Raw genomic sequence first — 24,728 nt, 5'->3', positions numbered from 1 at the left:
AGAAACAAATTGCAATTGTTTTTCTTTTTTTTTAATTTTTTTGTTTCTTTTCAAATTTTGTCACGTTTGTGTTTTCTTGAATTTGCAATCGAAATTTGGCCTATGTACACACATACATGCCTACACTGAAATGCATGTGCATGTGCATATGTGTGTGTGTGTGTGTGTATGTATGTGTTTGCCGTAAAACTAACCTCGAGGCTAACCTTAACAAATTTTTAAATTAATAATTGCATACTTTTAGGCTAGGGGCTGGGCTAGTAAATGGTTTTCGCTCTTTCTTTCTCTCTCTCTCTCTCCCTCTCTCTCTCTCTTTCTATGTCTCTTTCCTTCGCTTAATGCACTTATGTAATGTTTATATATATTTATTTATTCAAGCCTTAACTAACTTTACAAATTTGTCAAATTTTCTTTTGTTTTTCATTTCATTTTATTTGTGTTTTCTTAGAAAATTCAACTCTTAAACTGAGTTGAGTTTGTTTTTAAAAAATTCTGTTCCCACCATTTTACGGTTTTTATTCATATATAGATTTTTCTTCTTTTTTGTTTTATATATATTTATTTATTAATGCTTGTTGTCAATTGTTGCTCTATATATATATATGTGTGTGTTTCTTCAAGTGTGTCTGTGTGTATTACAGTTACAATTATTGCTATGTATATGTATTATGCATATGTGTATGTCGTTAGCCTTCGTCAGACGAGCTGACGAACTCACCACACCAGCGTGGTGAACAAATGTGTTGAGTAGTGTTGAGTTAAGTGGCGAACTGAAACCCTTAGCTAGGAAATGTTTTATTTTTTTTTTTTTCTTTTTTATTACTGTTTTTTGGAAATTATTGGAAGCGTGTTTGGTATTCGTTTTGTTTATTTTTTTTTTATTTTTTTTATATTTATTTTTTTTTTATATGAAAAAGCGCCGCGCTACTTAAGTACCAGAAATTGACTTACTCTCAGTAAATTGTTTATTGCAAAAAAACAAAACAAGAGAAATGACCCAAACAAAAGGAATTGCAAATAATTCATGTTTTATTATACACGAAAAAAGATCGAATACTAAACGTGAAAAAAACCAAACTACTTAAAAGTTAAGCGTGTGTGTGTGTGTGTCTATATATGTGTGGTATATACTAGAAAACGTCTTTGTAAATGTAGATTTGTTTGTTGTTTCGCTTTGTTGTTAAATTATGCTAATTAAAATACACAGGTAAAAATAATTTCATTGTTTAATAATTTTTTTTTTCATTTAATGCAAACTTAAGCCTAGCGAAAATCTTTCATTTTTTTAAGTGCAAAATCAATTTGTTTTATTTGTAAGTGAGTGTGTGTGTGTGTTTGTTGTAGAAAGCTTTTTTGTTTATATAAACATATGTTAATTTGTACACAATTTCTTTTTAAGTAATTCATTATTAAACAATTGGCTATGTGAGTGTATATTTGTTTGTGTGTGTGCCTGTGTATCTCTGCAGGTGTGTGGGTGTGTGTGAGTGTGCGATGTATAAAAAACAAAACGTTTTCCCCTTCTCTTTGTATAAAACAGTTCCTAACCTCAAAAAACTACTTATTGACTTAAAACCCTTATACCGTATATCCCCCATTCCCCCACTTAAACCCCATTCATAAATTTCCCTTCTTTCTGCTAACCAGCAACTGCGCTTTGCGTCCAAATATATGTAAGTGTGGGTGTGTGTGTATAACTGTTATATAAGCATGCACAGTATACGAAAGTGTGTCTGTGTGTGTGTTTGCCTGCCTATGTCCGTGTGTGTGTGTGTGGGAGTGTGATTTTTCGCTTTAACATTAAATTGTTTTTATTTCTTTATAATAATTTAAACTAACTCTCGCTTTGCACAAAAAATTTACAATTTATTAATTTAATTTAGTTTTAATTAGGTATTTTCTCATTTGTTGTAAGCTACTTTTTGTTGTATAATTATAATTTTTCGGTTTCTTTTTATAATTATTGTTGTTGTTCTTAGTGCTTACGGCGAATTGGGTGTAAATATGTACAAATTTCTTTTTAGCTTACTTACTAAATATTTTGTTTTTTGTTTTAAATCTTGCGTATTGTATATGATCTATGTATATAATATATATAAATATGCCCCTATGTGTGGTTTTTTGTTGTTTTGTTTTGCTTCTTCTACTTCATCCTCTTTGTTGTTGTATATGTATAAATATTAAACACTAAAACGAACGCCAGCCTAATAAAAAACAATTCTTGCACTATACACAATTTTCAATTAATAAATAGTAATGCTGTTTTCGCTAATCTTCTCTATCTCTCATCATCTCATCATCTCATCTCTCTCTCTCTCTTGCTCCTTCTCATCATCTCATCATCAATCAACTTTCTTGTCTTTGTTGCACATCCTTTGGGTAGGCTGTAAGGCTGCTGCGGCGGCGGCTTTAATTACAAGGCTCTGTGTTTAACGCTAACTGTGCGTTGCTGTTACAGTTTCTGTTAACATTGCTGTTACGTTTACTTCTGCTGTTACTGGTATATCATTATTTTTATTTGGACTGTTAACTGGCTGGTACTTGCTTTGTTTTCTTTTGTTACTGTTTTGGATAGTTCGCTATGTTAATGGAAGTACAGCAAACGGAAGCAATCGACTGTTACTGTTACTGTTACGGCTACTGCTAATGTTAATGGTCTGTTGTTTCAGATATTTTGCTCTATGCTATGGCCGCCGTTAGATAATACAAGTCCATTAGCGTTTGCACATTGATGGGCAGACAGGACAGACGATCGTGCGTATTGGAATCGAGTGCCAGCCAGGACAACGCATTGTATCCTTCAAGCACAAAGCGTAGCACGTCGGCCGTTAGTGTCGAGTCCAACGGATGATCATTAGCCGATTGATGAGCATTGGTCGAGTTGAGTATATCATCGGCTATCTGTATATTAGGCACATGCAAATGCAGCGCGGTCTTTAGGAAGACGGGACACACATCCTCCAGGTGCGGACAGGCGGACCAGAACCAGGCGGGCATCCGACCCGTGGGCGCTGTCGACACCATGTATCCCACCGAAATGGGCTGCTGGTTGAGGGAGCCCACCTGAAAGACAAATCGAATGTTAATCAAGGATTCAATCATATAAATGAGCGCAATCCACTCTACCTCCTCGACCTCCTGCGGTGGCGTGCATTTGAAATTGTTGCCTCCAGCGCTTTGCCAGCTGCGGTTGTCCTCCATGCGTCCTGGACTGCCGTGATTCGAGACGCGATCCATGTGAGCTGCTGTGCAAGAGGAACATGCGTGAGACAAGTCACCAAACAAGAATCTATCGATTCCAAACAATACTCACAATCCCAGAAGAGATCGCCAATGTCCGCATCGCTGAAGTCCTCGTTGCCCTCCTCCTCGCCAAAGATGAAGTCGTCGTCCACCTGAGGCTCGTTCTGGAATTGGCGTGTGAAGGACTGCAAAAATAACAAAGAAAGTCAGGTTAGTATTGTTTAATAGATAATCGATAATCGATAACCGATAATCGCCAACATTACTTACCGCACAGACCGCGCTGGTGGGAAAGACCAGGATATGCGTACAGGTGACATCCTGCGGCGTCGACAACGGGTTCTGCATGGAGATCTGGGAGAAGCGCTCATCGGGCGTGAACTGATCGGGCATCACGCGGAGCTTGGCATCTGGCTCTAGGGTGACCAGGCAAGCACTTAGAATGGTAGGCGGATACATGAGTGTGCACTGCTTGCACATGTCCTTGAACTGCTTGGAGGCCTTCTGCAGCTGCTGCTTGCTGAGCAGATAGCTCCAGGACTTGAGCTCGCTGTGACCAATCCGGCCGATTCTTCCAATGACCAGTCGCCACATTTGCGACGTCTGCGAGATGAGGCCCATGACGAAGTCCATGAGCTTACGCAGCGCCACATAGCGTGCGGGAGCCTTTCTTCTTCTGGCACGGTTGGGCACATCGATGTTGATGCACACCTTCTCCAGCAGTTCGCCTCGCTCATCCGTCGCGGTGGCCAGCAGCCAGGACTGATCCTCGCTCAGGCAATAATTGCAATACATCACTGAGTAGCGCGTCTCATTCTGGCCATGCATGCTGCCCGCCGCACGGGAGAAGTCCGTCTTGTCGTTCCGCTCGTGCATGGGCGCCAGCACAAATGGAGCAGTGTACATCTTGTAGGGGCGTCGATTCGGCTCATCCTTGGTCTTGAGAAACGCCTCCATGTTGGCCGCCGTGCCAAAGCCCGTCAGACTCTTCACGGGCTGCGCATGCACCAGATGCCTTCGGCACTGCGAGAATATGTTGAGCGCCAGGCACTTGATCTCGTCCGAGAAGCGACGACGGTTGCCACAGGGTCCTAGCTCCATAATGGACTCCAGCGAGATGATCTGGATGTTCATTTGCGCACGGACCGAGTCTGGCACCACCTTCAAGAGCTCCGCATAGCAACGGAGCAGCGCAATCAACGCAAGCCGCTCCAGCTCGAAGCTGTCGGAGGCAAAGGTGAAGGGATTCACCACATACAGCACAATGGCTGAGGGATTAATGTCCTCCAAGGTTTCACCCATGCCAAGTGGATCGCCCAGCACCAGAGCTGGCTTAGTATCGCCTCCAGCTGCGCCTCCCTTAACATCCGCCTTGCTGTCCTGCTCCTGATTGCTGCTCGTCTGGGTTGCGCCCGATTGTTGTTGCTGCTGCTGCTGTTGCTGCTCGGTGCCCGGCTCCTGCTTGATGACCGGCTGCTCCGGATGCTCTGCAGCTGTTGGGGGCTGAGTTACACCAGCTTTTGTGGAATGACTGCCACTAGGATCTGGCGGATTGAGCAGTGTCTTATCACCAGGCACGCGACTCAGATAAGGCGCCAGCTGATGCATAAAGGCAATAGCGTAACGCCTAATCTGCTCCGCCAGCGGCGCATGGTCCAACGTGCGTAGCCAATCGTCTAGCGGGGTCGTGACATCTCTTTCGGATACACCCACCTGGAGGATGCCGTCCCAGCCACGGATGGGCGTATGGCGACCCAGCTTGCACATCTCATACGTGCTGCTCAGCTCACGGAAATAGGTGCGAGTGCTCGCGACGACGTGATCATTGTCCGGACAAATGACGACGTAGACCACGTCCCGAGCATAGGAATAGGGCTCCAGCAGAAACTTATCCCAGTAGTGAATGGAATGTGGTGCCACTGATATCCAATCCTTTTCGTAGCCAACCACAACCGAAGGTATGGGCTGTGGTTCACACTGTCCAGAGGCTCGTCCGGCGAGGCGGTGAAATTGCCGCCAGGTCAATGGACCGCTGACCGTATTGTAGGAGCTGGCATCCTTGGAGCCCGCTGCACCGCCTCGCGACTTGCAGTGGAAGGCGCTTTGCAGCATGGGTTGGATGGCATTCATCGTCCGGACGATCTCCTTGTTGCTGCGGGTGAAGCCCACTGGAAGATAGGGCCACTTGTGTACCGTTAGACGACTGCTGCCCAGACTCAACAGTTTCTGGCGAAGAGCGGGCGCCGCCTGGAACGCCATGAGTTGCTGCTGCGACTGTTGTTGCTGGTGCGGGTGATGGGGCTGGTTTGGATGTTGCGGCTGATGCTGTTGGCTGCCATGCTGGCCATGTCCATGTCCGAACTCGAGGAGATTCATGTCCAGGCGATGGTTCTCGAACGCAAGACGCGCCTGCTCCAGCGCCAAGCTGACCACATCGTGGGCATCCGTGAACTCCAGGACATTCGCAATGCTGGCCACCGAGGCGCCCAGGCGACGTTGCCTCGACATCCTGCGACGGTGCGCCTGCAGTGCTCGATGCACCGAGCTGCTGGAGCTTTGTATGATGGAGCACTGGTCTAGCAGCAGATCGAATATGCCATGCGCCAGCTGCTCCAGCTGCTGCTGCGTTGTGTTCGTCAGCTTCTCCAGCTCCTTGCCAGAGGAGGCATCCTTGCTGTTGTTATTATTGTTGTTATTATTATTGTTGTTGTTGTTGGCGCCCTTGCGGCACAGCGACTGGATGAGCGCTAGCAGAGTGGGCTGTTTATTCCTCGCCGGATCGTCCACAATGCCCGTGATCTCCAGCTCATCCTCGTAGAAGAGACCGGCCCGATGCGACAGTCGCCGATTGACCACAGCGCTGAAGCCGCACGTGCACTCCACGGGATCGTCGTCGACGTAGCCTGTGATGTGGGGATTACTGCTGGGCGGTGTACAGGATGCGGAGCCGCTGGAGCCACCATTGGGTCCATGGCCATGGCCATGCACGGAGCCAGCTCCGGACAAAGCAGCAGCCACTGGCGACGAGTCCAGCCCACCGCCAAAGGCACTCAACATGCGCAGACCACTAGCTCCAGCTCCAGCTCCTGCTCCTGCATACTGATTATAAGGCGTGACAGCACCAGCTCCACCTCCTCCTGCTCCACTCGAGCCTCGTTGAGCTGGAAAGGGATTGAAGCTGCTGCCCGGCAGCGGCACATAGACTCCCGAATCCGCGCCACGTATATTCCCGATCTTCTGAGTATCCGCATTGCAGACGCAAACACTGCTGCTGTCGAAATTGTGATCCCGGAAGACATTCAGCGCCGTGTCGTAGAGCAGGATGTTTACCAGCACAGAGTTCACTTCCGGCAGCTCCTGCAGCAGGCTCACAGCAGCAGCTGCAGCTGCTGCCGTTCCCGATTCCGGTGCACTGCCGCCCGTATACTGCATCATGGCCAGCTTGGAATCGCCCGACATGAGAGCAGCTCCACCTGCACCTCCTCCGCTCATCGAACCGTACACGTGGTGAGGCGTATGCGGATGTCCTGGCGGCTCCTGAGAGCCGTACGGCTTGTTAAGGTACGACGAGGATGTGGACGTGGCCGGACTAGCAGCGGCCAGCTCATACGGATACGGAGGAGGCGGATGCGTGGGCGTCTGTCGCATCGGATGATGCTGCTGCATGGGACTGCTGCGCGGAAATGGCACCACTCCTGGGCCACCAGGTGAGGGAATGGGCGACATGCCCGCCCGCTGCATCAGCTGCTGCATCGAGCTGCCGGGCGGCGCCTGCGGACAGTTGAGTTGATTCAGCAGCAATTGACTGCCGCCGCTGCTCAACGGCTGTGGAACTGTTGAGGGCGAGGGCATCGCTGCATTCATCGGAGTTCGAGGACCAGCCGAAAGCAGATCGTGCAGCTGTTTGTGCTGCTGCTGCTGTTGCTGCTGCTGGTGTTGCTGTTGCTGCTGCTGCTGTTGTTGCTGGTGTTGCTGCTGCATTTGCTGATGCTGCTGGATGCGCTGCTGCAGCTGCTGATGCTTCTGGTGCTGCTGCTGTTGCTGCTGCGCAGCGGCCGCCTTCGCCAGCGTCGCAGCGCGCGACTTTTGGCTGTGGCTCCAGGTGGGATTGTAGAAGCAATTGGCGGGCAGCTGCAGAGGCGGCAGCGTCTGGCTGGGCAGATTGGTGAGCGGTGCATAGCGCGAGGAGCCAACGAACTTCTCCTGCTGCGGCGGCCTATAGACATAGCTCCAGTCATCGATGGGCTCCTCGACGGGACTGCCCAGCTCCACGCTATATTCCTGCTTGACCATCTTCAGCATGACTCCGAGGCCGACTGACGTAGCTGTCGCTGCAACTGTTGCCGCTGCCGTTGTGATTGTTGCCGCCGGCACCACCAGCACGCTGCTTGTTGTTGTCGTCGTCGTATCCACACTCAGATCGGTCATGACAACGTCCGTTTGACAGGGACTCAGGTTGAGATGCTGCTGCTCATGCGAGGGCGGCGTGGGAAACATTTTGGTTAGGTCTTCGGCTTGAATGCTGCCCGCACCACTGCTGGCGACGACAGCGGCCACCACAGCGCTCGTCACGGCGGTGCTGCGCTTCAGCTCGTCGATGGTGTTGGTGACAGCGCTGCAGCCGCCATTCGAGGGATTGTTGGAGTCGGGCGGCGTGTGAATCTGCACGCTGCTGCACTCGTCATTCGAGCTCGTCTCGAACAGCTGCTCCAGGTCGTTGAGCGAGGGATTCAGGCCCTCCGCTGTGAACAGATTGCCACCGCCGCTGCCCGCAGTGCTGGTGGATTTGGTTTCCTTGCAGGGCGAGTGCAAGCCTGGCTCCGTCTTGATGTCCAGGCAGGGGAAGAAGCTGCTTCCGTCGCCCGCTGCCGATGGAGCTTCACTCTTGACGAGCGCATTGTCCGCCTCATCTGCGCCGGCTGCATTGCCGAAGCCTGCATTCGTGGCTATGCCCACCAGTCCACCACCTGCGCCTCCTGCTCCCTTTCCACTCTCGCTCGCAGCTCCAAGTGCTGCCACAGAGCCGCCCTCAATGGTGAGCAATGAGCCGTAGACAGATCCCGGTGAGGGCATCAGTGGCTTGAAGTGCGTGTGCCCCTCGTACAGATTCTTGGCATAGCGCGGACGTCGCAGCTTGACCGATTCATTCAGCTTGGGTCGCTTGACGGGCAGATTGTCCCTGTTTAAGAAGTGGGGCACGGATTAGTTATAGCTAAAGTAATGGGCGATATTGCACCTACCAGGACTCTTGATAGCTGAAATCATAGACCTCTGTAAGCCATTCCTCGTCGTAGACGCTGTCGCCATCCTTGAGCGTCAGCTGTGGCGGTTTGTACAGATTGAAGAGATTGGTAACAGCTTCCATGGTGCTGGTTGCCATCGACTGCTGCTGTTGCTGCTGCTGCGGCTGCTGCTGTTGTTGTTGTTGCGACTGCTGCTGCTGCTGTTGTTGCTGTTGCTGTGGCGGCAGCTGTTGACTGCCGCGCCCGGTGCCCGGTTCCTGTTTAATCGTCGGCTGCTGCTGCTGCATCTCCAGCTTCTTAACGCTAATCGTGCCACATTGCGCGCCAGATGCAGGTGCAGCTGTTGCTGCTCCTGCCGCTGCTCCAGCTCCTGTGGCCGCTCCCGTAGCCGTTACCGCTCCTGCTGCTGCTCCAGCTGCTGCTCCAGCTGCTGCTCCGCCTGCTGTTGGCGTCGCAGGCTGCTGCTGGGGCACACTGCCGGGCGCATTTAGAGTGGCAGGTGCACCGCCCTGTGACCCGTGATCCGCGTAAGTGGGAGGCTCCACACTCGGTGTTTGATGTACATAGGGCGAGGCAGTTATGCTCTTACTATCGTGCTGATCCGTGGGCGTGGGCGCTGGCGTATTCTTGTCCAGCAGATGATCGATGGGCGTAGGCGGTTGCTGAAGATTCGATACTGATGTGGGTGCATGTGGACTCATGTTGAGCAGCTGCAGTGGTGGAAGAACGTGAATTAGCAATGAATGAAATTTCAAGAGTATTCTATTCAAATTGTGAATCGTTCGTCACTTGGACTCACTTGCTCAGCGGCGGGCGGCACCGATGTGGGCTGCGAGTGCGCCGAATTGGAAAGCGGATGTGGTGATGGAGCTGGTGTTGCGGGTGAACCCACCGAGGAGGAGGCAATCGGTGGCATCGATGATGAATCGCCCACTGAATTGCGTGAATAAGTTGAAGCGCTGCCTGCTGCGGCTCCTCCATGGCAGGGCGTGGCACTGCTGCCACCGCCGCCTCCTGAAGCGTTGCTGAGATGTCTAAATGTTAATAAAATAAAGAAAAAGGGGGAGATATACAAGAATTAGAATTAAATATTTGTAAATTTATCTTTTAATGCTTATAAGTTAATTTACTATAATTAATTAAAAATTGTTGGCTCAGCAGGCGCAACATGCTTGTTCCGTTATATACAATATATAAACTAGATAAATCAAAAAACTACGAATTAATAACTTCACACTAAATCGTAATTCGATATTAATCGATAACGAACTTTGATAGTGGTAAGCAAACAATATATAGGTAAACACCACATCCAAGAGAGAAAAAAAGAGAGCAAGAGCGAGCGCATTTCCAACCAAAATAATATATTAAATTAATAAAAAATAATAATATAAAACAACACTGCAGATGCTACTTATTTACATATTTGTTATTTACAGTCATATATATGTATGTAGAGATGATAACGTGTCTGTTTGTATGTGTGCGTGTAATTGCAACGGCTCTACAGGCAGCTGCAATCGATAGAGCGCACATGCAACGGAAGGAGAGAGCATCGATAACAATTGGCCGTTTGCCGAATTTTCGAATTATCGCTGACAACTCGAATGCCAAATATGCAACTGTAACTTTGTTAACGGTGTGTATGCATGTATGTATGTGTGTATGTGTCTCTATTTATTACTTTGCTGCTGTTATTCTTTTAGCTACCCCATTTACCACAAAGTTCAGCAAAAAAAAAAAAATCCAATTGTTATTTGTTAAATGGTGAATATGCCAACAAGGGTAAAAATGTAGGTATTTATATGCTTTTGTGTGTGTGTGAATTTTAAATTAATTTAACATAAAAAGAAAAAGGTAAATAAACAATTGAAAAATAAAACCAAACAACCAACAAATTCATAAACAAAATTGATGTTAAAAAGTTAACAGAGCTTGTTGCTGTTGTCTTGATGATCAGATAGGAGGAGAACGAGAAAGAGAGCGCATTGAAGTTAACAGAATATAAACAACTTAAGAGAACGTCTGTGTGTGTGTCTGTGAGTATGTGAAATAAAATATATACAGAGCGTATTAACAGTTAAAATCAACCATGGAAAATAAAGAGATTTGGCAATACACATACACACACTCACGCACACACACACACGTCTGAACAGCGACACAAACCTTTGTTTTGGTATATTGGTGTCTGTTGTTGTTGTTGTAGAGGAAGTAGTGTTGTTGTTGTAGTTAGGTTTAAGCGCTGTCTGAGTATTAAGTAGAGAACGCTGATGAAACGGCACAATTTGTCGCTTGAGGCCGACAGCAGCGTAGGAGGAGTAGTGGGTAGAGGAGTAAGAGGAACTGCAATTGCTGTTCAAGTAACCAACACTGGAACTGGAATGATGAGCCGCCCGTTGATGATGCTGATGTTGTTGGAGTAGCTGAAACGTTGACTTGCTGCTGCTGCTAGCGACACCGATCGCAGCTCGCAGCGCTGGCGAGCCAATGCTGCTACTGCTGCTGCTGCTGCCGCTGCTGCTGCTATGCTGGCGTTTGCCGCTGCCAACGCTGACAGTGCTGCTGCTGCCGTTGCCGCTGCTGCTGCATTGTGCGCTGAAATTTGGTGGGTTTTTGTGTTAAACTTTAAACTCAACTCTCGCGAGCTTTAACGCTTCTGCGGTGACTCTCAGTACGATTTTTGCACCTTTCTATTAGATTTCTCTCATATATTTATATTTATATCGATTTTTAGCAGTAAGCGTATTAATATCGACAACACATGCAACGTTGATCGATAAACACACACACACACAAATAACTATTTTGATATTACTATTATTATATATATATCAATGGGGAATTTCTGCGTTCTTCTAAACATGCCTTTAAAGCGTTTTATCTGCATTACAGTTGTATGTTTATATTGATATTAATATATACTTATATGATTCTTAACAAAACTCTCTACTAACAATTTCGCACATACTCCGAAAATGAAAACGTAAACGAAAGAAGAAAAAAAAAACAATGCAAAACACTCCACGCAGTGTGCAGATGGAGAGAGCGCAAAAGAGCTTAGGTAGTACGAGTGGAACAGGAGTAATAGTAACAGTAACAGTTCAAAAGAGAGAAAGAGAGCGTAACAAGTGGTGAGTTAGTTTTAGAAAGAGAGCGAGACGAACTTACTTGGTGCATATGCAGGGCGCCTTTTGCATGGGATCCACAAAGTTCCACAACTTTTGGCGTTGCTTCTGCTGCTGTTGTTGGATCTGCTGCTGCACCAGCTGCTTGGAATCCGTTAGCTTGCTCTCCTCCTCGTCGGCTGATGCGGCTGCTGCCGCCGCCGCTGCCGCTGCATCCACATGCAACGTGTTCATTATGCAATCCTGCCAGGCACGTTCCGGCATTTCAATGGCCGCCGATGGGGGTATATGAGTATTATTTGTATTGAAGGTGAAGCCCGATGTGGGCCGCTGATCGTAGTAGGGCTGAAACGTTAGGCGTTCCAGAGCGCTGACCGCTTGCGTTGCCGCCTTACGCGATTCCTTGGCGGCTGCTAACGCCGCTGCTGACGCCGCCATAGGCAGCGCTTGTGCTGCCGCTGCCTGCGTCGCTCCCGCTCCCGTTCCTGTTGCTGCTGCTGCTGCTGCTGTCTGTGGCTCGCTGCTTGCGCCGTTTACTTTGCCGTGCAGCTCAGCGAATTCCATTTCTTCCATGTCATCCAGATCCGTGACTAGTACGTAATTTGTGGGATGGTACATCTTATGTCCACCTGGCCAAAGCAGATCAGATTAATTATAAGTTAATATATGTACATATATATGAGTGTATTTCCAACTCACCCGATACCACCTCCACGACGGGCGGCACATCCGTGTTGTCCTTATTGCACAGCGGAAAGAACGAGGCCCAGTCCTCGAGTATCTTTTCGGCCATTGGATCGCTCGCCTTGTAGCTATTCCCCGTGAGTATTGCCGCAATGCCAAAGGGCGCCAGCATTACCTTGCGCGCCTGCGTTGGCGTCGCTGTTGACGTCGCCGCCGACTTCTCGCCAGTTCCATTTCCAGTTGCCGTATCCAGCAGTGGTGAATTCGCCGGCAGTTGAGCTGTTCCGTTTGCATCCTGGCCACGTGCTCCTGCTGCTCCGCCCCCACTGGCAGCAGCAAATGCAGCCGCTGCCTCGGCTAAGTGCTCCTTGGTCAAAGGACGCACCGCAGGATGCTCGCGCAGATCGATTGAGGCGCAGACCGTGTCACCGTGCACGAAGAACGTAAAGGAAAATGACAAATGCTGCGAGCTATAAGAGATTGAGAGGGATGGCATTAGTGAAATTCTCTTAAAATCAAGTCTGGAATGTGGCTGGAAGAACGATGCGACTGCATAAGCTTCAATGTAGTCGCACAGAGTTCCAGTCTGGAAATAGTTTACTCTGGGATGAATGCCTGCAGTTCCAATGGAAAACACAACAATCGAAACTGTTTCTGTGAAGCATTTCATCCCTTTTTTCGTTGAATATTTATGATTGGATCCCTCACCTGCGCCCAAAGAGACGATCGCTGGAAGTGCAGGGCTGCACGAACCATTTGCCGAAGCGCACAATGTCCTTGGTGAGCACGAATCTAAGAGGAGACAAAGGCAAATTAGTTTTCAAATCTTCCAGAGTATTTCCAATATGGTTTCATTTACCTTTCCATGAGATTGTGCAGTGCCTTGAAGAGCAGCGAGCGGCACTCGTAGGTCAGCTCGCCCTTCCAGGTGCCATTCCAGAGCGATTGATTGGCTGGAAATGGAAATAAATATTGAATAAAATCAAAATTAAGAGAAAAATTGTGTTTTATTTGTACAAATTGGTTGCAATTTCTAAAATCTAGCTCTTTAAAGTGGGTTTCAACACTGTAAAGTCAATATCCCATTCCTGCCAACTTCCATTTCTCTAAGGCAAACAAGTTTATTTACATATTGCGTTCCACTTTCTGATTTTAGTTTGTGGAACGCATTCGAAAGGCGGAAAATTACCGCGCGCGTTGCTTTGCTATTTACAAACAAATAATTCGCCATATAAGTATGAATGTATGTGTGTGTGTGACAATATAATAACGCAAAACAATTCAAGCACCAAAAATTTGAGCGTCGCGCGCTTTGAGCATTTGTTGTAAAAGCAATTCTTAATTTGTTATTGTTGTGCGACGCGCGCGCAGCCCAATGACAAAAACAACTCTTTCTCTCTAAAGAGAGGCCGTAAGTGAGCGAGAAAAAGACAGAGACAGAGCAAGTGGTATTCACAGCTATTGCATAGCGACAAGAAACTACGAGAATTTTGTATGTAAATGCAGCAAAAAGGGAAAGAAAACATGAAAAACATGAAGAAGCAACAAAACGGTCCCCAGCAGAAGGTAGTAGACAGGCAGGCAAATCAAAAGCGGAAGCGCAAACAAAATGCCACTTAAAACAAAACACAAATACACAAAAAAAAAAACAAAACTGAAAATCAAAATCAAACGGTACGGAGAGTCGAGTCGACAAGTCGCCTATTTACAATGCGGCTACGAATGAGCGGGAGTGGGGGAATAGTCGAGATTTTTTTGTTTTTGGAAAATTCCAAGCATCTTAAATACATATACACACATACGCACACACACACCCATATTCGCGCTGACACCTACACACACAGCAGCAGCAGCGACTGTCGACTGCGTCGTCAACGTCATTTACAGAGCGCAGCATCAACGCCGGTCCACCCTCTACACTAAACAATAATAAAAAATAAACTCCACGCACACAAACACAAGATAGAAACAGATAAGAAAAAAAGAATAACCAAAAGAGGCCAGCCAGAGGCGCAGACAAGGCAACACCAACAAATGTTGCAAAGATAATTACGTAAAGGTAAACAACATTATAAATAACAAAACACAACCTAAAGAAAAGAGCGAGCAACGCGACTCACTCACACTAATACTCGCGCTCGCACTCAAAACTCAAAGAGTGGCAAGGCAGGAGGCCGGCGAGTGAGCTGAGCGTGGGCATGAGTGAGTGTAAACTGTGTACGAAAAGTAGCGAGTACCGACGTCGCGTCGCACCGACAGCAAAAACAATGCAGCGGACTGAGGCAGCGGCTTAGGCTGGGCTTTGGAAATTTATGCTGTTGGTAGTTTTGTTGCTGTTGTTGTTTTTGTTTTTGTTTCCACAGCTATTACAAGCCTGCTTGTGGATTTCATTGTTTGCATGTGTGGGTATGTGTACCTTCTTTCAATGAGATCAGCGTAAAATTTTTACCAGAGGGCAATGTACGATTATGTATGACTATGTGTGTGAGTGTGTATGTATTTACATGCTAGTTTGGCCCAGCCGGGGTCAAACCGAAAAACAGACAGTAAAATATTAAAAGCTCAAAATTATAGATAGCCAGCTAGTGAGATTGTAAGAGTGAAAATATAAAATATGCTGCAGCTTTTTTGTCTCATCCAATTGAAGCATACCCGGACCGCAGTAAACAAACTGCAAAACATAAAACGAAATTCCCCAAAACCTACAAATCCACAATACAAAATTAAAATTGCCGACCCGCCGCTCGTGGGTCTTCGTCTGCAGGCAACCACGAAACTCATTCCCGGCCATAACAGGAATATGACGACGGCTGCTCAATGCAAATTCCAAATACACACACACATACAGAGGCAGAGGCAGACATACTATGTATCTGTGTATTTTTGTATTTTTTGTAGCACGTGTGGTTTGTGCACATGTTGCTGCCGACAGAGACTCACGCAGCGCGACAGAGATAGCTATGAAGAGCGCCAAGAGAGCGGGTGAGAGGAGTCCGAAACAGTAGTCTTATGTCTGTATCTGTGAACATGTACTAGATATGCGCAAACATTCGCTGTTGCTGAGTGAGTGAGTGAGTGGAAGAGTGAGTGAGTAAGCGAACGAGACTGTGTTTGGGCAAAAGTGCCGCTAGTTTTGAAGGCATGCACTCGTTCACTCTCCCACACACACACTCTCACACACTTAACGAAGAAGAGAGTCTTTCGCACTGTTGTTGTTTGTGCTTGAAACGCTATTTTAGGTTAAAAATTTGCTACCACAGCAAAAGCGAATGAAAATGACGTGCAAACGGGCCAACAATGACAAGCGTGCGAATCACTGTGTGCGTGTGTTTGTGTGTTTGTATTTGTGTGGATAATTACAGTGCCTTGATACAATTCTACTAGCGTACGCCAATTTCACAATCAATTTTATGAGAGCTTTGTTGGAAGATTGCGTGTGTGAATCGTGCAACAAGCAGCAGGCGGGGTAAATATTTTTGATATGTAATTGTTTTTGTTTGTATAGTTGTATTATTAATCAAGGTCAATAATCTACATATGTGAGTGAGCACACACATTGAAAATTGGTTAAGTACAACAGCAACAACAACAACACGCAGAAGCAGCAAGTAAACGGAGAGAATGCAAAATCTTGCAGCAATAGCAGCAACAACAACAAAGCGCATTGTAATTAAGCTTAAAAACCAGTTTAAAAACGCGCACAAAAGAGAACCAACGACAAGAGCGCACAATCACTCACACACATACACACGCATACATGCATAAATGCTGTGAGCTCATAATTATTAGCCCCAATTGTAGAACGCGCTCAAACGAATAACGCAAGCATAAGAGAGAAATAAACATACACACACGCACACACATAGAATGTAAAAACAGCAGCCACAGCGAAGTGACAGCTGTTTAGGGTAAAATGAGCGGCAACAAAAACAGCAGCAGAAAATAGCAATGACAACAAGTAGCGACACGCTTATCGATATTATCAAGCTATGTTTATCGATTTGCAGTCCAAAAGTCAAAGCACTTCCAACGTCGATATTCTTCTAGATAAAACAAATCTTTTTTATAAACAAATCCTCAAACGCGAAAAGAAGAAACTCTCTCAGCAAGTGCTAAGCAGCGACGCACTTAATATAGAGGCGCTGACCATGTGTGTGCAATGAATGTAGTGACGTCTGTTTTTATGCGGCCCGAAAACAACAAAAGCTTTGGTAAGTTGAACAACAACATCAACTAAGTACAACAATATCATCAGCGCTACGTTGCCACTTTTCACTGGGCAGCAGCAGGCACGTACATACGGCGGACGAAGCGTCTCAGTCCCGTCTCTCTTCATTCATGCTCACTCACTCACACTTACACAGACAAGTGCATTCACACTCGAATCTTTTTTGTTTGTTGTTTGCGGCAAAGTAAAAGGCTATAAAAAGAAAAGAGAATTCCCACACACACACGCACACATACGTCGAGGCAATGTAATGTCAATGCAATTAGTCAATGTCCTTGTCAACAAAAACAAAAAGCAACATTAACAACAACAACTTTCCACTCGGCGTCGGGGTCAACAACAATTTCACCACACACACATTCATCTCGTACGCCGGCGTCGCTGCGACAACTGCGACAACTTCGAGATATCAACAACTAACTGTAAAAGTCAAGTGACCGACAATATGACGTCGAGCAATCAAAAGTGGGTTGCTCTGCTAACTACATAACGACTAGGTTTAACGTTTAACGTTGACGTATGTTTTGGGAATGGAATTTGCCACTAGAGCGAGACGGGCAGCAAGTTTAAAGAGATAGCCTGATAATTTGTGGTTGCAGATAGCGATTTGGATGGCTGTGTGTAAGCATGAGGCAAAAATTAAATAAACATAGTAGCCGCACACCGCACTACTGATAAGAGGCGACACAACGACAGCAAGAGAAGCAGCAAAAGCACCAACAGCAGCTCAGCAGCAAACCGAGGCCGTTATTGTTTTTGACTGCGAAGGAACCAACCCCCGAATCGTAGCTGCAGAACTGCCGAGGCGGCTGTAGCGAATACCAAGAGAGCGCAAGCGAGAGCAAAATAGATGTAAAGAGCGGGAATGTGAGAGAGCTTAATGGAGCGTCAGCAAGTAGGAGAGTAGTAGAGTGCGAGTGTGAGCGTGTGAGTGTGTGAGCGCGCCCACCACACCGGAGAGCGAATTCAACGAAACAAAAACATTGCAAATGACACAGGTGACGTTCAACGCGTGGGCTGACCGCACAGCGTTGTGGGAGAACAAAGGGAGGAGGAGAGAGAAAGATGAAGGAGAAGACTACGTTGTTCTGATGGCGCTGCTGCTGCTGCTACTGCTGCTGCTGATGACAGACGAGCAACGCGCCATGTGAATAATGTTGGAGAAATACATATACAACGCACAAACACATTCGCAATATGATTTGATATACGCGAGTGCGCGCATGCATGCCTATGTGTGTGTATATATAAATGTATGTGTATTGTTTTGGTTTTCTCATGGGTACAACAAATTTTGAGCTTGCAGCACGCGCTGTGGCCTTGAGGTTTTATTAAATTTCATAAAAAGCTCATAATGTAACGGACGTTCTCAACATATTGCTTTGCATTATTTATGTGTGTTACCATAAACATACACACATAAATATGTACATATACATACAAACATTCTTACAGACATTTGTAAATATTCATGTAACTGTTCTGCCTGACTGATTAATGATCAAAGCAAAAACCGTTAGAGAATATGATGGTGAGTTTTGTTTATGTAATTCACCACAGAAAAGGAGAGTTGGAAGTTGCGAAATTTCATTAACGGGAAGTGGAACATGAAGAGCTCATTGGAGATATCTATATGATATCAAAGGTACTTCGTGTCACATATTTTTTATAAGTTTCATTTCCATCTGACTTAGACTTACCCGCTATTTTAAGTAGATCCGCATCGACCAGCTCCGACAGATCTGGCTCCTCGCCATACCAGAAGATCCACAGCTCCTTGGCAGCTGCAAGCGATAGGGGCGGGTGCACAGTAGTCGATGTGGTAATCTCAAAGTTTAAGGCATTCGGATCGGAGTTGTCCTGCTTGGTGGATTGCACGCGCCGCCACACGCACAACATATCCGCCTGCATGCATCGTGAATAGGAGCGCAGAATTGGATCGTCCAAGGGATCGCTCGACGCATTCGGACGTTCGCCATTAACGAACTTTCTCCATTTAATTCCACACAAATCAGTCTATAAAGAGAGACAGAGAACGAGAAAGGATGAGTGTTGGTAAGTTTTATTATCATTATTATCATCGATTGCTTCATTAGAATAAATAAAATGTATCGAGAGAGATAAGCCTCATGTAGATAGAGATAAAGATACAAACATATTTAAGTATACTCAACAACACCAACACAACCACGCATACATATGTATATTATGTGACACAATCGATTGGTTGGTCAAGTGTTTGCATTGTTCAAGTAACTGCCTCTATCTCTTCAACTGCTACAGAAGCTATTTGATAAGCTAAACTCATTCTGATTTCGGCCAGAAGAGAACAGCTGTTTAGACCTTTGTTCGCAATGCGACAGCTGCTTTTGAATAGTTGCCCAGAAACATCAGTTCTATTTAAAAGCTTATCTCCAAGCAATTATCTTAAAAATCTAATTATAAGTACTTATATAAAAAAAAAAAAAAAAAAAAAAAATCTGATTCAAACCGTCACACATTTAGAACAAAGTACTGGGAAGATGTTATATAGTGGTGAAAGTTTCTTCTTAAAATTTTATAATTGTATTATAATTTTACAAATTAAAATTAATATAATATACATCTATGCTGGTATTTTTAATATGTATAATTTTTTTTTTTTTATCTATTACAATACTATTTTCTATAAACATCCCTAAAAGCTTTTTTTGTAATTCTCATAATAAATCAAATTAAAATAATAGCAAAAAAATAAAATTAATTTGTATATTTGAATACTACATATTTTCCAAGCAAAACGCAATTTATTATAATTATAACATGTAGAGTACAAATTTTATTAAACTAAATCTTTGTTTTTTTACTTCTGCTCAACGTTAGAGTTCATTATATCGCTTGCTTACTGTATTTAAACGTATGCATTTCAACTAACCCAACTCCCACGTTTTGTTTACAAGACCCACACACACACACACAATAATTTCCATTAGTCGCACCACAGCAAAAAGCTGTGAAAACATCTGTAACTGTGTGTGGCTCTGGCTGTGGCAGTGTTGCAAAATGCCGTATAACATTCCATTGCTGCTGCACTTGTAACAAAAAAGAAGAATAGGAAAAAACGAAAGGCTTAAAGCAAAGCGCAACAAAACAAGAGAGAAGAGTGCAAAGCAGAAGACGCTGAATAAAAGAAAACCTAAGCGATAAAAAAATAACAACAAAAATGGGAGAGAAAAAACTACGACTGAAAGAAAAAAAAAACTGGCTAGGGTCGTGTCTTTGGCTCGTCATTGGCGGCTTCCGTTGCGAGTTTTGTAGCTTTGGAACAAGTTGTCGTAGTTGCTGTTGCTGCTGCTGCTGCTGCTGCTGCGCTGTTGTAGCAAGCACAAATCAATGGCCAAAGGCAGTAGCAGCAGAAGCAGAAGAGAGCGTCAAGCACAACAGCAAAAAAAAAACCGAATTCGAAAGACTGCGCACACACACACACACAAATACAAACACGCAAAACATGGCCAAATAACTGCACCTCACATATACACACGAACGCACACACTTGCACGCACGCAGACAGAGCAGCCGCAACAATAACAACGCAAGCAAAAGGTATTCCCCAAACCACGAATGGCTGCCGAGCGCCGACAACGTCGACGAGCGTCGCCCCCAACACTAACAAAAACGACTATAGCAACAGCAACAACAGTTCGTTGCGTTCCACATTCTTCCTTTTTGATTTTCGTATTTATATTTCGTTTTGAGCATCGCAATTTGTGTTTTCATTTTTCGCTCTCGTTTTTACGCCATTCGCTACAATAATCTTGTTTTTTTTCTTTCTTTTTGACTCAGGCATTTTGTTTCTTTAATATCCTAAGCCCAGCATAGCCTGTCTTCTGCTGTTTTCAACATTTTCATTAGCAGAAGCAAACAGCAGAAAAAAACAACAATTCACGTTCAGGTCGCTGTCTTTTATCTGCCGACGTCAGCGGCGTCTCGGTGCACACACACACACACAACACAAGCACACGCAACACATGCACACGAGTATCTTTGCAATTTTCATGCTCAATCGGCAATACAAGCAAACATTTATTCAGTGTGCTCTCTGCATGCGCTGGCGGCTACGCTGCTTGCGCTCGTTTTTCGACGCCTGTGGGCCATATATTATAGTGGCCTCTCTCTCTCACACACTCGCATATGCACGCACGCACGCTTTTTACTATATGCGTGTGTGTGTGTGTTATCATTCTGACACGCTTTGCTAGTGTTTGTTCACGCGCGCGTGCCTCCCAAGTTCAAGCTGACTTGTTCACTTTTTTCTTAATTCTTTTTTGTTTTTTGTTTTTCTGGTCTCTCTCTTTAAATGGGTCTGTTGCCTAGCAGACTCACACTCTCGCTAACTCGCACGCTCTCGTTGGACATTTTTACTCGCTCAGAGAAAGTTTTGCGCGTTTGTTATTGTTTCGTTATTTCGTACATCGTTCGTTGGCGCGTCGGCCTCTCTGTCGCGCTTGTTGTCTGCTGCTGCTTCTTAAGGCGCCGTAGGTTGATAGCAGGCGTATGCAGCACGTTGACTTGTCTACGTCGACGTCGGCGTCACCGTCGCAGTCGGTTTTGCCGTTAACATCGCGCTCAGGCGTCCATTTGAGCTTTTCCTTAGCATTTAGTTGTATACATTTTACTGTTTCTGTTTCCATGCTTGTTGTTGTTTTTTTGTCTTTGAGCAAGATTCATTAAAGAAATATGCCACTGGCTGCGCACAACTTGCGTGAAAAAGAAACGGCGCGACCCGGCGGCCAACTAGACGCCGAAGAAGAACCTGTTATGACCGGACAATGTTGTCGCATGTAGTACACACGCACACACACACACACAGATACATTGTGATTGTTGCTGCTGCCTTTTCATTTCTTTTCTTTGACTTGTATTGTATCTATGCATAGTTCCGCTTTTGTGTGATTTTTTTAGGTGAAAGAAAATAACGTTACAGAGTCAGAGCAAAGAGAGAGCGAGAGCGAGGAAGGTAGAACACGCAACCATACTTAATCAATGGCCGTTGGCAATGATTATCGATAAGCAGCTGGCGATCAGAGCGCGCGTGGGCGCCCAACTAACCAACCTGAAACGCCCTGTGCTGCATTTGTCACTGACCTAGATCTAACGGAAATGGCAAAATGGAACTAGATTGTGCGACAGAGACGGGACACCTTACTTGCTGTTCTTTTTTGTTTTTGTTTTTTCTTTACACTTACCAAGGCATAAAAGTTTGTATGGCAATCCTCCAAACTTGCGCCGTTTGTCTGATGATTTTGATGCGTCATAGTTCTTGGCTTATTATATTTGCACAACAGCAGCACCTCATTTTCTCAAGATGTAGATTTTTTATGTACACACACATATATAGTAATTAATATATGTTTAGTATTTTGTAGCTGCAGTTGTTGTTGTTGTTGCACATTTGTTTTGATTGGATATTTGTTGCTTTGAATTTTTTACTTTTTTCTGTTGTATTGATTCTTCTTATATGACAATAGATACAGTGAGAGAGCAAGAGAGACACACACACACAGGCACAGACACAGACATGTACACAGAGACACAAATTGCGTTGCTTTTGAGTGAATTTTTTTTCATTTATTCTTCTTGTATTTGTATTTTATTTTTGCTGTTGATTTGCAGCTGTTGCAGTTTGCAGCTACTTTGAATTTTTGGTGTTTAATAGCAGAACGAAAATTGATTATGCACGTATTTTGATTATTTTAATAATTAAGAATTCTTTTTATGTATTTTCTATCTATTTTTAATGCACTTGGCACACACACACATATTGCGGCACATTTTCACTTCGTTGTTTTGTTGTGTGTGTGTATATATTATTATTATTATTATTTACGTCGCTGCACTGTAAGAGAAAAGTCATTTCTATTATTATTGTTGTTGTTGTTGAATATTTCGTTTTCGTTTATGCGCGCGCTTCCGAAGCCGAAACACGTTCAGTTAAATCAATTTCGAAATCAGCAACAACATCCCAGTCAAGTTTACTGTAAAGCGAGAGAGAGACTTGGCTTTCGGAGAATTGCACTCAAAAAAACACACGCATTTATGCTGGCACACGACAATAAAAAGCAATTTTGTATTTTTAACGTTTTAGTCATATTGTTTTTTTATTGAGACTACTGCTACTACTGCTGCTTCTACTTATTTGTTGCTCTCTCACAAATACACGCGCACATTTGCGGCAATTACAAGGGTGGACGGCCGCAGCAGCACACGTCCATCTACTAATGCTCCAACTCTGTCGCTCTCTCTTCATGGAGCTGAACCACTGTCCATTCATTCGGCACTGAGCGCAAGACGAAAGCGAATGAGAGACTCGACGCACACACACACACACACACACACACATGCACACAAACCAAATTGACTTTTTCAAGGCGCGCAGTCGACGTGACGAGAACGACGACTGGGGTGCTTCTTAGTGTGTGTATGTCTGTAGTTGTATCAGCGAGAGAGCAAACGAGTCACACTTATGCATGCATACATATAAACACCGACGCACGACGATGAAAGTCGTTGAGTTTTCGTTAATCGTTGATGTAGACAAAAAAAAGGAAAGAAAACGAAAAAACTAAAATAGGTAGTTTTTTAGCTACAGTTTATACAAATTGAGTAAATATGACTTTTGCAAATATATTCTAAATGCGTCGTTTATAAATGTCTGCACATAACGGTGTTTCGACACTGTTGCAAATCTTGCCAATTGTGCATTTTGAAATACATTTTTCTGTATACATTTTTTCGTATTTCGATTTTTCACAATATAAAGTTGTAAGTTATTTGCGGTTTGCGTGTTGCGACTCGCTCTCTGTCTCTTTCTCTCACTCACTCACAGTCTTTGTGTGTGGAACAGAGGCAAGAAGCAGCAGCAGCAGATGAGTAATAGTAAATTGTAATGAGTTTGTGCTTAAAAAGAAACTCACACACACACAATATCACACATGCACGCACACACACATGCACACGTACACAGAGCATTGACAGCGATGGGAGACTTGATTGAATTTATTGCTAATCTTTTTTTGTATCGAACTTGCACCTTGCACTGCCTTCTGCGCCGCATTAAATACATATTTTTAATTTATTACTCAATATACACATATGTAGCCGAACGTATATATTTATAAATATATGTATATAAGTGCGTTTTTCTCGCTTTTCGCACAACACCAAATGACGAGTCAGAAAATTTAAAACCGACTGCGAGACCGTTTCTGCTTCTGCTGCTGGTAGCTGGCAACGACAACGACGACGCGACATCGCCACACACAATGGAAATTTTGCTCGTCTAGCTTTGCTTTTGGTTTTGAGTAGTTGCTAAAACAGAGAGAGAGAGAGAGCAACAGCTACAGGCCAAAGCAGCGAGTAGCGAGAATGGAAACGAGCAACAGCAGCAATAGCAGCAGCCCACTCAAAAGCAGATTTGTGAGCTCTCTCTTTTAACGAATAGCGGCGTTTTGCTCATTTTGCAAGTGAGCGGGATCGAGGACCAGAGCGAGAGAGTACACACCGCACGGCCAAACAAGTTTGTTTTCTTATATACATATGTATATATCTGTGTGTGTATGTTTATTATACGGACGCTCACTCTCTCTCTCTCGCTACGTCTCACTGTCTCTTTTGTGCATCGCCCTCTGCTTGTGAATGCTGCCTGGTTAGGGATGCAACTTTTTTTTGTTTGAAACCCGGAGAATAAACCAGATCGATTTGCTCAACTATGGCGCAGACAAAATGGCCAGTCGTACATTTTGGCAAACGACAACCATGCCCACACTGTATCTGTTGTGGGAGCGAGTGTCAACGATCTAATGCACTGGCTTCAAAACATAAGCCAAATATGTAGATATTTAAAAGAATCAGAATTCAAATCTGTTGACTTCATGTTTTGTGCACTACACAACACTAAACACACACACATACCTCGACTTATATATGAACATATATGCATATAGAGTGCGAAACGTGATACATAGACAGCATTCCTCTCGCATTCACACGCACACACACAAGACTGTCCGTGGTGAACGCACCTATGTGTGTATGTCATACACACACACGCATGCATATACAAACGTAGCAGTGACGCGAGCAACCACTTTCGTAGGTTTTCTTTCGAATGTGTGGTACACATCTATTTTATATATTATTTGTTTAAATTTATGAAGTAACCGT

At 44.9% G+C, this 24,728-nt stretch overlaps 1 protein-coding gene and 1 non-coding gene across 2 annotated transcripts; both read right to left on the bottom strand.

Moving 5' to 3' along the window:
- Window positions 1-300: 300 nt before the first annotated feature.
- Window positions 301-23,801, bottom strand: skd (mediator complex subunit skuld). Its single transcript, XM_089467561.1, is given in 16 exon segments — window positions 301-3,063; window positions 3,127-3,242; window positions 3,314-3,428; window positions 3,514-7,567; window positions 7,569-7,647; window positions 7,650-8,422; window positions 8,484-9,196; window positions 9,286-9,520; window positions 10,656-11,084; window positions 11,658-12,243; window positions 12,314-12,768; window positions 13,007-13,090; window positions 13,158-13,251; window positions 18,227-18,542; window positions 21,752-22,401; window positions 23,645-23,801. Coding segments are annotated over 15 exon segments (8,502 nt in total). The 5' UTR covers window positions 21,821-22,401; window positions 23,645-23,801; the 3' UTR covers window positions 301-2,679.
- Window positions 12,823-12,973, bottom strand: LOC149268961 (small Cajal body-specific RNA PsiU6-40). The gene has a single exon (XR_016270140.1).
- Window positions 23,802-24,728: the final 927 nt, after the last annotated feature.

This window comes from Drosophila arizonae, chromosome 4 (genome assembly GCF_054131065.1).
Source record: "Drosophila arizonae isolate 15081-1271.41 chromosome 4, UAZ_ARI_1.0, whole genome shotgun sequence".
NCBI classification, from domain to species: Eukaryota; Metazoa; Arthropoda; class Insecta; order Diptera; family Drosophilidae; genus Drosophila; species Drosophila arizonae.
The sequence above is the reverse complement of the archived record's forward strand: the minus strand, read 5'-3'. Positions and strand labels throughout refer to the sequence as shown.